Raw genomic sequence first — 13,891 nt, forward strand, 5'->3', positions numbered from 1 at the left:
GGACTAAAGAGTTGCGTAAATTTCATAAATATAGAATAGTTTAGTTAAAAAAAATTGAATTGCTCAAGTACCTAAAATGTGTACTTCAACACAGTATTTGTAGTACCCGTACTTAGCTTAATTGCACCATTGCAGTAGGGAGCGTATAGTGAGAGTAAACCAGGAACAATCACGCCCTCCACTACTTTCTGTTGCACAAAAAGCCGCTGTTGGTGCGTTGTTAACTGTGCTGCTGTCTGTTTCCACGTGTTCCAGCCGCTTCCACGGCCCCTCCCCTTTTGTCCCACAACTCTCCTCTCATTGGCCGAGCCGCCCGTCACCGGCCAGAGGGGAAGGGTTTGGACTCCGCCCCCCTCGCTGCTTGACAGTTCCCTCCTGACGTCACCGGTTCCGTCCCAACACGGAAACGTGTCGAGTGGCCGCGTTGCTGTTATTATGGACTTAAAGCGCCACTGCTTAACTTAACTTACACCGTATTTTTTGGGGGAGGAACTGCGCGCGCGGCTTTTTGCAATGTTGAACGGCCGCTGGGAAGCGACTTTCTGACGGATGGACGCTGGAAATGGAGAGAGAGTTCGACCTCTGTTGTTAGTTGAATAGCCTTCGCTGCTCCGCTCGCTCAGAGCCATGAAACAAAGAGTTCTGGGGGTCACGGGGTCTGTGGCCCGTCTGCTGCTGTCTCTCCTCCTGCTGTCCTCCTGGGAAGGCCAGCTGTTCCAGGTACGGCGCGCGCGACTTTACGCTGTGGATGTTGTTGTTGGTCAAACTGATCGGGGAGCTGCGCCTTGTGTGTCTATTTCAGGCTCGAGTAAAGTTGCCATGATATGATGATATGACGTTTAGTTCAAATCGCCTGAAGAAAGTTAATACTGTGTGTGTGTGTGTGTGTGTGTGTGTGTGTGCTCGTACCACACAGCCGGTGGGTAAATATGGGAGTGGTGAACACACAAGTTCCTTAGAGTTGGGTATATGTGTTGGGAGGAGGTGATGGGTGGGGGTGAGGGGGTGAGGGTGAGGTGGGACATCCTGCTCGATGAGGAACCTGCTCAACTGTTGACCCCTGACCTGACCCTGACACATCCACACATCCAGCTGTGCCTCAAAGTTTCTCCCCCTCTCTTGCCCGTCAGGTCGGAGGGGTCCGACCCGTCACCCTCCCAGAATCCCTCCTGTTCGTCTCCACCCTGGACGGCAGTCTGCACGCCGTCTCCAAACAGTCAGGAGAAATCAAGTGGACCCTAAGAGAAGGTTCACGCGCACACACGTCATGTACTGTCTCATTTTAGAATCGTCTTCTGAAATATGCTTCTTTTATGTTTCTTTCAGACCCCATTATTCAAGTACCTGTGTACCTCACAGAGTGAGTAACTCATGCAAGTCCTCGTGCACATGTTGGACGGGTTTTTGGTCTAAAAAGCAAAAGTATTGAATTCATTCATGTAAAAAAAGAATTTCTGGTCTTTTGTACTTATTCCTGCATTAGATAGTTTGACCCTTACGAAAGCATTGGTGACGTATTTCATAAAGCATTGGTGCTAGAAGAGGTAAAAGTATTGTTGTTGTTGTTTTTACAGGCCCGGTTTCCTCCCGGACCCCAATGATGGCAGTTTGTACGTCCTGGGCGGCAAACACAAGGAGGGCCTGATGGTAAACAATGCAGCGTGTGTGTGTGTGTCTGTTTTCGTGTGTCAGTTTCCACCATGTGACCGTTGTTCGGATGTACCTGCAGAAACTGCCCTTCACCATCCCAGACCTGGTTCAGTCGGCTCCCTGCAGGAGCTCTGATGGTATCCTCTATACAGGTGAGACAGCGTGTGGGTGTTTCGCGTCCTGTTTTTGAGACAGAGGTGACTGAAATGAGACATGTATGTCATTTACGCTTTGGTGCTGATTGTTAACATTTACGTGTCTGCGTTTGTGTGCGCGTGAAGGTAAAAAGCAGGATGTTTGGTTTGTGGTGGATCCTGAGACGGGCGAGAAGCAAACCAGTTTAACCACCTCCTCCTCCGAATCCATCTGCCCCAACGCTCCTCTGCTCTACATCGGACGCACAGGTGCGTCGCGCCCACCAACATTAAAGCATTTATTTCCACATGGAGAAGGAGGAGACAAGCACACAGATATGAAAGGACAATTCAAAGTCGTAGACTTCACCGTAGTAGATATATGTGGTACTCGGTTGTCAAGGCGACGCCGATGATGGCAACACATTGCTTTGAAAGCTCCTCCAGTTGAAGGTGGTGGAGGAAGTTTCACGTGAGGGAGGACGGACCTGCTGGTCTTTGTTGAAGGTTGATCAACACGTGAACAGTGTTCTCATTCGTTCTGGATTTCTGTCCGTGAACTTTGAGCCTGTTTTTTGTTTCCTTCTAGAATACATGGTCACCATGTTTGACACCAAGACCCAAGAGCTGCGATGGAACGCCACGTACAATGATTACTCTGCTCCACCTTACGATGACAAACAGGACTACAGTACGTCTCCCACGCACACACGCCTGCACACACCACCTGCGCACACATTCAGTTATGGAGGCTTGTGTAGATTTACTACTTCAATGTCAATAGGAGCTGATGACACACTTACAGGACCTACTTTGTAAAAAGCATCTGGAACAAAACCAATATTTAGGTATCGGTGTGTTCAGGGGGACCTACAGCAGCGACTTGTCGTCACTTCAATGAATACGTATTGCTTTAATGTCCCGTCTTTTGGACTTTTCTCTCGACGTAATTCAGAGAATCAATAATGCTGCAAAGAATTTTCTAATTAAAGTCACAGCGGAGATTTGTCTACCTGAGCAGAGAACCAAGTTACTCTCCGTCGGTTTGAGTTGTTATCCGAGCTGCTCTGTTCTTTGTCTACATACCCAGGCCGGCCGTGCACGAACTTTAGTGCACGTGAGCATTTTTAGTGTTTTCTAATTTAACTTTACATGTCCACCCAGAAGTTTTCAGTCCTGTTTTCCTTCTTTGGCAAAATATTTCCAAAATCGGTCAAAAGGCTTCTGTCAAACATATTATGGAGTTAATAGTCTGTCACACATCTGGATTTCCTCTTAAGATTTCTCAAAAGTGTAAAAAGAAACCAACATCTGGAACATGCATTTCATAATTGTCTGTGAGTGTGTTTTCATACATAATTACTGTGATAAGTAGATTTAAGATGCATGAATATGTATTTAAATGGCAGATTTAGTGTGTTAGTGTGTGTGTGTGTGTGTGCTTAGACCTCGGTGGAGTGTGGAATGTGAGTACTTTCCAGATTCATATTTCTATTTAAAACAACCAGACTATTAATTTGAAACCTACGAGAACGTGTGAAATCTGCTGAAAGAACTCGAAGATGTTTGATTCCAAATTGTCCCGTTGTCCCTGTCCTTCCAGAGATGGCCCACCTCGTGTCCAGTGGGGACGGTCTCGTTGTGACCGTTGACAGAGAGACAGGTAGGTGGAGGTGTGTGGTTTGTGCTTCACTGAGCATTCGGCCTCCTTTTAGGTGGAGGCGCTTACTTGTCCTGGTGAGGCTCTTGAGCGCGCGATGCTTTTTGTCGCCCAGGTGACGTCTTGTGGAGTCAGAACTACGGCTCGCCCGTCGTAGGGGTCTACCTGTACTCTGGCGACTCGCTGAGACACGCCCCTCACCTGTCCCTCGCCATGGAAACGCTGCGATTCCTCACCTTCTCCTCTGCCAACGAGCAGGAAGACGCGCACTCGACCTTGAAGTGGAGCTATCAGTTTGTGAAGGAGCAAGCCAGCGCACAAGCACAGCTCGTGTAAGACAAAGTGTCACTGCATGGATAAAAGAAAGCGCTTCGGCTTCGTGGTGAATTATTAACGTGGCGAACCCGATTTCAATCTCTTCTTTTTTTTGTCCTGAGACCAAGCGGTTCCTTTCATTAAAACTACATTATCATCTATACATTTTTATTTAGGTATCCTGATGAATCAATAATTGTCCGACTTTGTTTCCTCTTTAAGACCCACTCTCTATGTAGGAAAATTGGACTCCCACCTCTACGCCTCCACCTCCCTCGTCCACCACGGAGTCTCGTTGGTGGTGAGTTTAGACATGTTATCAAATAACTGTATTCACACACATTTGGTTTCCCGTATGAAGCCCAGTTATGCATCGGCGTAACACGATTAGTTATGACCAGATCAGGTGTGTCGGGCACGGAGGAATCCACATTTGCTGTTTTGTCCTTGTTGCCATGGCAGCCCCGGGGACTGACCTTGGCTCGAATCGAGGGTCCCGTCACGGCGGGAGTGACGGTCAGTGAGCAAGGGGAGTGCGAGATCACGCCGGTCACTGACGTGCGCTATCCAGCAGGAAGCACAAACAGCCGGAAAAACCACTGGTTGCTTATAGGTGAACACACACACACACACACACACACACTGGATGTTATGCAGTAGCAATGAAAACCCTTTGACAGCTCGGTGACTTTTGTCCAATAAAGAAGTCCTATGTAGTTCAAAAGTTTGTTCCCTGGTGTCTTAAATCCACAACAAACCATGAATTAGAAGTAGATCCTTTGTTCTAGAAGATAAATGTGTTCAACAATATTGACAAAGAGTTTTACTGGCTTTTCTAAGCCAACACAATCTTAAGGAGGTTGGTATCATCTTTATGCATCATCAGGGGGAATTCTGGTTTAAATTTGTTTTATAGGTGATCCTTTCAGAACGTCTGCATTTAGACCAGATAACATGAGCATGATTTAAAAAACAAACAAGTCGCTCCGGGCCGGTGACTCGTGGAGGACGACTGTGTTTTCAAGCAGCAACATATCTTCACGTATTTCAATGTCGAGCTCTTCTTTTTACTTTTTGAGATAAGACAGATGGATATCGCCATCATTCTAGGCGTTCTCACTTTGCGTTTGGCATGAAAACGCAAAGAACAAAGAGCACGAGATTGCCTAAAAACTTAATTGCTCTCTTTTGGCCCGAGGGATCAGAAACGCAGATACTCGAACGTCTCTGCAGGCTTCATATCTGTGTGTTCTTAGGTCATCACGAGCTCCCTCCAGTGGCTCACACCACCATGCTCAGGGATTTCCCAGCCGGCCTGCAGCGTTCTGGTGAGGCAGTCATCCCCCCTCGACCTTCCTCTGCTTCGCCCGCCTCCTACTACCACCAGCGCTACGTGAGTCACCTCCTCTTTCACGTTGTTACCGCCCGCCACACGAAATGCCCCTTTAACGTCCGCTTTCCCTGTAAACGCCCCCACTGACCGCGGGGACGACCTACACAGATAGAGTTGTCATATTGTGTCCTCCCCAGTTCGAGACAGTCGCTGGTCGCCATAGCGACGCTGACAGAGGAGGGGTCGACGGGAGGGCGGCGGGACAGACCCAGAGGCCGGCCGCCGTGCTGCCGGGCTATTTGACCCAGGACCGCCTGACTCTGGCGGTCCTGACGCTGCTGCTGGGAGGGTGGCTGGCCTTCGCGCTCACGTACCCCGTGGTGAGTTTGTGTCTCGTGCCCGTCCGGTGGTAAGATGCGTGCGTAGCTCTTTGTGCGTGGTGATGGTGCAACCGGGAGAGGAACCCACTGAAGTTCTCTTGGAGGAACGTTCCTGTAAATAGTGTAACACCGTTACGTTGTTCAGGTTGATTATGTGGTGGGAACACTACAAAATATGCAGCAATGCACCAGAAGAAGAAAGAGGTCATTGATTTAAACAAGGACATGCATTTTGTACGGCTTGTGTGTCAATAAATGTAAACATAACTTTTTTTTTAAAGAAATCTCCAACCTTAACTACAGGTGAAATAATAAATTCTCACTGCAATAATCAATAATATATTCAGCTCTTTGGGATGTTTCTTGTGTTATATATGTGACTTATTAATAACAGACCTAAGGGGAGAAAAATAAAAAACGTGAAATGCACAATAAATTCACCAATGCACCAATTTTGAGCAATAATATTTGATATATTTGTATAAAGAAAACCTTTTTGGAGGTGCTGTGCTTTTAGAATAAAACTCAGTGTGGTTATTTCATATGGAGATAATCATGCCAATGTTTGTAAATTCATGCTTTGATGATCTGTTGATCATTTTTTACTAAAATAATTATGGGGCTATTCCCTCAAATTTGGGTTCAATCAGAGTTTTTTTTATTGACAGGACTGTAAAAGAGTTTCATAAAATGTCTCTCAAAGAAGAGCTCCCATCACTGTATCTTCTAACAGAGTTTCATGTGACGTTCCTCTGTTCCTCCAGCGTGCTGCTCATCAGCTGAAGGCTCAGCGGCAGCTGGAGGAGGCGTTCGAGTCTCGTCTCCAGCGCCTGCAGACCAACATGCAGACGGTGACCTCGGCCTCTTCAGACACGTCGGTTTCTCCTGACACAAACCCCCCGTGTGGTAAGTGACTAATTAAATAAGTCCTCTTTTATTCCCAGTATTTATTGACCACAGGTTCCAGTTCAATGATTATACACTTTCCTTTTCATTGCATAAGGTTTATTAAAAAGTGTGGAAGCTGTTGGTTTTCTCTCAAAATCCTCCAAATCTTGAATATTTTATTCACACCCATTTTTTTAAATTTGGGTTGATAAAAAAGACCCAATCATCCTGCTGATCTGGACTTCTTTGTACCCAGACTCTCCGCCTGCATCTGCCGACCCGCCACCTCCTCCTCCCACTCAAAGCAGCAGCACCCCAGATGTGGATCGAAACGGCACAGCTGGACACAAACCCCCAGGTAACATTTCCTTCTGTCCTGCACCAATGAAATGAAATGAATAATCCTGCTGCTTCATTCGTCTTTCCTTCCTCTCTCAGAAGGAAACAGCGAGGAGGTGCAGGTGGGTAAAATCTCCTTCACGCCGTCTCAGGTGCTCGGACACGGCACAGCGGGAACCTTTGTCTTCAGGTACAGTATTTGTGTTTTATTGTAGGCGCTAAACGGTGTACTCTCCGCATTTATGGATATTGTTTCCTCACCATTTGGGCAGAATAAGCATATTACCATTTTGTTAAAGGGCAGCTGAATATTGAATGCTGTTCAATCATCTTTCCGTAATATACAGCATATAAATATAACAAAAAGGGGACTAAATTTCATGTGTTTTCCAACTGCGACCTCACGACACGTCTCCAGGGAAGAGGACGTAGTTGTTTTTTATACTACTGTGGAAACCAAACTAAATGTACGTGGCACGGCGTGCCGGGGAAAGACGAGGCGCACACAGAATTGAGTTAATGGGCTTAACCATGAACAAGACCTGCACGTATTTACCAGCAACCCACTTCATTTCTTCTATAAACTGTTGTGATGCGCATAAAGTACTCTGCATTACACACCATGGCCCCTCTGTCCTTTGGGACTTTAGGGGTAATTTCGATGGGCGGCGCGTAGCGGTGAAGCGAATACTGCCGGAGTGTTTCGAGGTAGCCGAGCGTGAGGTGCAGCTCCTCCGAGAGTCCGACACTCACCCCAACGTCATCCGGTACTACTGCACGGAGAGAGACCGCCTCTTCACCTACATCGCCATCGAGCTGTGCGCCGCCACCCTGCAACAGGTCAGCCCCGCAGGACCCGGTCACTTCCTGTCGTCGACGCCACGCAGTTTGCCATCGCTTTCAAACAGAGTTCCTTACAAAGGCTCTGAGGAGGAAGGCTTTTTTTCAGATAATTTGACCAAAGGACCTCCTGTGGGGCTGTGAAGCCTCCTGAAATAAACCCCCAAAGAACATTGATATTCTTTTCTGATTTGTTCAACATGTTTAAGTAATGAGTTCCACTGACTGGAGGCTATTTAAATGACTTTTTGAGTTGATTTGTTTTTGGCAGGGAAGTAGAAGAGGGGCCTCAGGGGCTTTTCTAGATTATTATGCATTAGACCTGTCTGTACAAGTTGTTCTGCAGAGAAGGCTGCTTTAACGCCTATGATTGCCTTTCTGACGGGTATTAGAAACCACGACAGGCTGCTGAGCATCTTTGCCAAAGTTTTAAAGAGCAGCGGAGGAGCTGCTCTCGTGATTGTATTTAGTGTGAGCCGCAGAGGACCACTCGACCGTACAAGAACCTGAGCAGTCTGAGTAACCAAACCTAACATGTTTATTCTCTGCAGTACGTTGAGGATCCGTCTTGCTTTCCTGAGCTGAATCCTATAACTCTGCTGGGACAGACCATGTGTGGCCTCTCACACCTCCACTCACTCAACATAGGTCTGAGATGCACCCACACATAGATTCATTTACACCCCCCCCTCCCCCTCCCTCCCCCTTCTCAATAACCGTGTTTCCATCCATCCATTTTTCGTCTTCCCTTTATCGTCTGTCCCTTTTTTAGTCCATCGTGACCTGAAGCCAAGAAACATTCTGCTCTCCGGTCCCGGTGCGCTGGGTCGGGTCCGAGCCCTCATCTCCGACTTTGGACTCTGTAAGAAGATCCCAGACGGCCGGAGCAGCTTCTCTCTGCGGTCCGGAATCCCGGGAACGGACGGGTGGATCGCTCCCGAAGTACTGCGAGAGACTCCAGGCAACAAACCGGTAACATGCGCACACATACATGTTACATATTACATATGTATCATATATTCTTATTTATAACATCGTGAGAGGGAAAATAATAGATGATTAAACAGGTTTCTATGTAGCTAGTGCTGCGGATGGGAGGGACCCGCTTTTCAGGTTGTAATACTAATTCAAATGTTTTATTTTCAAGTTTTGTTTGTGTTTTTAGGGACACATAGTGTTTACTTTGTGCTCCGGTGTTTCTCCTCTTCTCAGACGGCCGCGGTGGACGTCTTCTCGGCGGGCTGTGTGTTCTACTTCGTGGTCAGCAGGGGGCAGCACCCCTTTGGTGACCCATTAAGACGGCAGGTCAACATCCTGTCAGGGGAATATTGCCTCTCGCATTTTATGGAGGATATGCACGGTGAGAGCGTCCCCTGGTGCATAACCACCCACACAAAGCTGCTTCAGTGAACTCCAGAATGGCACAAATTCGGTGTCTTTGCAATTTTCAGACATTGCACAGATTGCACAAGTGATCGCAACAATCTGCTCCTGTCACAAACCGTGAGAATACATGAAACCCTGAAACCAGTTTCTCCCTCAAACCAGATGACGTCATAGCGCGGGACCTGATCGAGCAGATGATCAGCGCGGAGGCGGAGGCGCGGCCCTCCACCGCCTGCGTGCTCAAACATCCGTTCTTCTGGAGCCCCGAGAAGCAGCTGCTCTTTTTCCAGGTGTGTTGGGTCCGTCGGGCCGTGGAAACACAACTCGAGCTTTGCCAGATGTCTCTCTTGGTTTAGTGGAATTCATTTAATATGCACAAGTTAAAGCAGCAAAACGACCCGCGCGCTCAACAAGTTGATTGCGTGCGTAGGACGTGAGTGACCGCATAGAGAAGGAGCCGGCCGACAGTCCCATCGTGGTCAGACTGGAGACCGCGGGGAGAGCGGTGGTTCGAACCAACTGGAGGATGCACATCTCTGTGCCTCTGCAGACAGGTACGCGCATTGCATCACCTTAGTTTCAGTCCTGCCCGGGGTGACGAATCCATGAGATTGCCTGTGATCTCCCCCCGTGCACGTTGCAGACCTGAGGCGGTTCAGGACATACAAAGGGAACTCGGTCAGGGATCTGCTGCGCGCCATGAGGAATAAGGTCAGCGTGCTCACTGTGGCACTTTTTATTCATTACACACAAGCGGTCTCACTGTGACGCGCGTATGTTGACTCGTTGCAGAAGCACCACTACCACGAGTTGCCTCCGGAGATGCAGGAGACCCTCGGCGAGCTGCCCGACGGCTTCGTCTTCTACTTCACCTCCCGGTTCCCACGGTTACTGATGCACACACACGCCGCTGTGCACATCTGCTCGCACGAGAGACTGTTCCACCCGTACTATCTACCCCCCAACGGCAAATAGCAATAGCATGACCCCGACCAGTACACGACTACGTGCACACACACTGATGTACTTTTATGTGAGCGACAGAAAGTGCCCCTTTATTGCTTTTGTAAAGCCTGCACTGTTTTCGGGTACAGTGCTGTGAAAAAGTTTTTATGTGGCTTGAGTTATTTTATAGATGCATTCTATTTTTCTGCAGCTGTTCTAAGGTTAAATTAGAAAGCTCTCCTCCACTAAAGCTGACTACTTATTGTTTATATCAATAACAAATAAGGTTTTTAAACCACATTTTAACATATAACCCCATCAGAACTTTTCTATTTAGTACCCTGAAAGTTCTACTACAGTAAAAACATGAACCTGTTTCCTAAACACAACAATCCTTAGTTTCAGGTGACACACCAATGATAACAGTCATTTCTGCTAATTGAGCTACCAAAATACGACACACTGTTCTTTCTATTAATTAGCCATTCAATAAAAATAACTAAGAGAGAGATTATGACGCGCAACAATGAAATGTTTATCTTAAACTAATGTTATTTAATATTACAGTAAACTAAAAGGAAAAGGAAAATGTAATTTATTTTAGAATGATATTCATTTGAAATAAATGAAAATGAAGATGATGTTCACCTGTTAAGAGCTCTGAAGTCCAGATGAAACAGCACCACACACACACACACACACACACACACACACACACAACGCACACTTTGTCACAGCACTGTAGGCAACACACACACACACACACACACACCGGAGAGCAGGTTTTTATAAAGGATGAAGCTTTAGTTGCCGTTCCAACCTGTTTACTGCCGCCGTGCTTCTCTCAGCTGCTCCGAGCGCCAAAGACTCCACAAAGTTTGCGTCGCTGTTTGTTTGCGCGTGTTTGCTGTGTGCGTCTGGGGCTAAAAGCTGCACTGACTGCAGAATGTCCCGAGCCTTGTTCCTCACAAAGAAGCAGTACTGAAGTGTACCAGTCGAGTGTCATTGGCACTGTGAAACGTGGGCGGGTTCTGGGCAAAACGAGACCGATCACCAACGCGCGCAGGCGCTGATGCAACAAGGGAGACCTCGCGGTTTGCCGATTTAATTTATATTGATAAGATATCTTCACTCCTGCGTGTCGACGTTGCTTGAGCTTTTTAGCATTTCAAACTGACACGCAATGCTGTCAGAGATTCGTGAAGTATCTCCCTGTAACTCCAGGAGGAAGGTTTTTTTTTTTTTTTCATTGGTCTGCAGTAGAATGAATGATGAAGAATCACAACTTTTGTACTTTTTTGTGAGTGAGTGAATTAAACTGATGCTTTGTGCCAAAGAATTATTCAATAAAGTGTCTATGATGGTTTGTGAACATACTGAAGAAAATGAACCGTAAGACAGTATTTTTCTTCCTAGTTTACATACAAATGGGTTAATTTTACATGAAAGAAGCATTTATTTTGGGGGAAATGTAGCGTGATGACATTGGGGTAGATTAAATATTCATCATCATATCAAACCACCATAAATATATGAAATCACAATACTAATTCCAAAGTAAATATTGTCAAGACTTTTTCCCCCTCATTAGATAAAATATCTTTACTTCTTACCCTGGTTTTTGCGCACTAAGATCACTTTTCTCACCCCATCAGTTTGCTTCATGCATAAAGTGCAGCACTCAGAATCCTCGGGTGTCTTGAGTCGTGTTACAGGCGAGCTGTGATGGGATTGACTTGAATTGATTAAACTGATATTTGCAGTGATCTGAGTGATACAAATAATGCTGTTTGCCTGTAATTGAAATGATGCATTAGTAGCGATGCACCCCGAGACATTAATTACGCTACGCCAGACTCGACACTCAACGCCATGAAGTAACAGCTGTGAGTGTTATTGAGTGAACTCTCCCTCCTGCCATGCAGATGTCAAAGCCTTACCAGCTGGGTTTCTTTATACATTCACACATTCAAAACCCACTAATTCATGTTGAAGAATTTATGCTTTTCAGTTTAATCGTAAGTCAAGTCTGACTTACTTGTGATAACAGGTCACTGAGGGAAGTGTGTCGAATTTAGACGTCGATAATGTATAAATTCCAACTAACTTGTTCAACCTGCAGGAGTAAATTACTCCAACACTGCTGCACTAACACCACGTCATGTTTACCACAATTTCAAGCTCTCCTGAGGCCTTTGCTATTTACTAAAACAGGTATATAAAAAAAAAGCTGGCATTTTACCAGCAGAGGGAGACATGTGCTCGTCTTGTAAAGCGCGACAGTTTACATAAGCGCAATTGATTTGTTTGCCGATTGGAGGCCGAACGTCACAACGCCGCTTCCACCGTCACTGTGGACCTAAACATCTGGTCAAGGTCCTCCGATGCGTCACGGCCAAGTCATCAGCTAACCAAGCGCTGCTTGTTTATGCTTCACTTTACCATCGTTTGGTTTATCCCACACATTGTGTGTGTGTGTGTGTGTGTGTGTCAGGGCCAGAAACCAAGGAAGTACTTGGCTCATTATTAAATATCAGAGTTCAGACGTAGGTCCAATCAAAACAGCCTCAGGGAAACATCAGCTTAACCAAAGTCATGAGACCAGATTCACTCGCTCACATGCAGGCGTGTACACACTCATTCACACACACACATAGTGTAGTATTTTGTGGTTGTACTCAAGTGTACTCTAAGCTAGTCAAATGTACTTTGTCATATCTTGTAGTATCTATTAATCCTCTATTATATTATTAATACGGAGTACAATTACCGATCGCTGCATCCGAGTGTGTGTGTCCTTGCTGACTAAGTGCGTTTGATAAGTTAATGTGTTTATTTTTCGGTATTTCAAATTTGCACGAGTTGCTCGGCTGTTTGCCAAGTTTTTCCGAGATGGTTGTCATGGTAGCTGGAGGGACATGTCAGGTGGTTGATGAAGTTCGCTCCGGCTAATTTAGAGGGTTTATTGGGGAGATTAGCGCGGTAGAACTTATAAAATAAGAATTAAATCACTTCAGGGAAATATTTTAACAGAAAAAGTGTGTCACGAAAGAACACTGAATTAAAACCATCCTGGGTTGTTAAGGGCCGTGTGTTCAGTTGAACACACACACACACACACACACACACACAGACACACACGGTGCAACTTGAGGACACAATGTCCCGGGTCTCTGCCTCTGTAAACGAAGGCTTCCTCGTGTTTCAGAGACCGCTGGGGATATATTTTTCTGCTCCCTGCTTTTTCCTCTCATCTCCTCTGTAGGATACCGCGGGAGGCTGGTTTGGGTTTCTCTGATGTGTGTGTGTGTGTGTGTGTGGGTGGAGGGGGGGATTAGAGGCGGGGGGGGGGGGGGGACTGAAACAGGCGGAGGGATGTCGTTCTTACAGTCTCTCCATTTTGGGATCAGGACAGGAAGTGGGCTCAACAGAGGAAACATGACCTCTCTCCCTCCCTCCTCCCTCCCTCTATCCTTTTTCTTGTGTTCCCTCTCTTCCTCCCTTTGTCCGTCCCTCCCCCAGTCCGTGCCTTCCCATTCAAAGGGGTCGTTTCTGCCCCCTTTTTCTCTTTTGGTCCACTCTTGTCGCTGGTGTTTGCGTGTAGACCTTGAATCACATTCTACTCGCTTCCTGTGCGAGAAAAATCTACGATAACCGGCGCTTTTTTAAAACACTCCGGTGGAGTTGCTGCTCCCTCCCTCTCTCTTGAGACCGGCAGTCTGTTATGTATCACAGCTCCTCTGATTAAAAGCCAAAGCAAAGGTCAGACCCTGCTGGGTCACGCAGATATTGGCAGCCTTCACCCGGCGGTGTGATGAGCGTCGTGTTACGCTGCGTGGAATGAAAGCCTACACGGTCGGCCTGCAGACTTCAGATCAGTGCTTATCAACCCTCTGGCTTGAGAGGAGGGCTTCTCGTGTTCATGAAACACGCCCCAGGACATTAGAAAAACACACTTGAATTCATTTCTCCTCTCATCAAAACATGTTTTTCTTCTTCTAGAACCCGTTGCCTTTCCCCT

At 46.7% G+C, this 13,891-nt stretch overlaps 1 protein-coding gene across 1 annotated transcript; it reads left to right on the forward strand.

Moving 5' to 3' along the window:
• Window positions 1–254: 254 nt before the first annotated feature.
• ern2 (endoplasmic reticulum to nucleus signaling 2) lies at window positions 255–11,256 on the forward strand. Its single transcript, XM_040186441.2, has 24 exons — window positions 255–720; window positions 1,131–1,248; window positions 1,327–1,360; window positions 1,575–1,647; window positions 1,730–1,802; window positions 1,932–2,054; window positions 2,374–2,475; window positions 3,388–3,447; window positions 3,560–3,776; window positions 3,982–4,060; window positions 4,222–4,372; window positions 5,016–5,152; window positions 5,290–5,472; window positions 6,237–6,378; window positions 6,617–6,718; window positions 6,799–6,889; window positions 7,350–7,539; window positions 8,091–8,187; window positions 8,312–8,511; window positions 8,752–8,899; window positions 9,088–9,215; window positions 9,356–9,479; window positions 9,569–9,636; window positions 9,718–11,256. The coding sequence occupies exons 1-24, from the start codon at window positions 628–630 to the stop codon at window positions 9,898–9,900; spliced, it is 2,916 nt and encodes a 971-aa protein (XP_040042375.2). The 5' UTR covers window positions 255–627; the 3' UTR covers window positions 9,901–11,256.
• Window positions 11,257–13,891: the final 2,635 nt, after the last annotated feature.

The sequence above is a fragment of the Gasterosteus aculeatus genome, chromosome 9 (assembly GCF_964276395.1).
Source record: "Gasterosteus aculeatus chromosome 9, fGasAcu3.hap1.1, whole genome shotgun sequence".
In the NCBI taxonomy this organism is placed as follows: Eukaryota; Metazoa; Chordata; class Actinopteri; order Perciformes; family Gasterosteidae; genus Gasterosteus; species Gasterosteus aculeatus.

What these genes read in the sequence shown, in the direction of transcription:
- ern2 (XM_040186441.2), top strand. Translation starts at nt 628, where the DNA reads ATGAAACAAAGAGTTCTGGGGGTCACGGGGTCTGTGGCCCGTCTGCTG. An exon ending in CCTACTACCACCAGCGCTAC is followed by an intron (nt 5,153 to 5,289) that starts GTGAGTCACCTC and finishes TGTCCTCCCCAG; the next exon opens with TTCGAGACAGTCGCTGGTCG. An exon ending in TGCGCGCCATGAGGAATAAG is followed by an intron (nt 9,637 to 9,717) that starts GTCAGCGTGCTC and finishes GACTCGTTGCAG; the next exon opens with AAGCACCACTACCACGAGTT.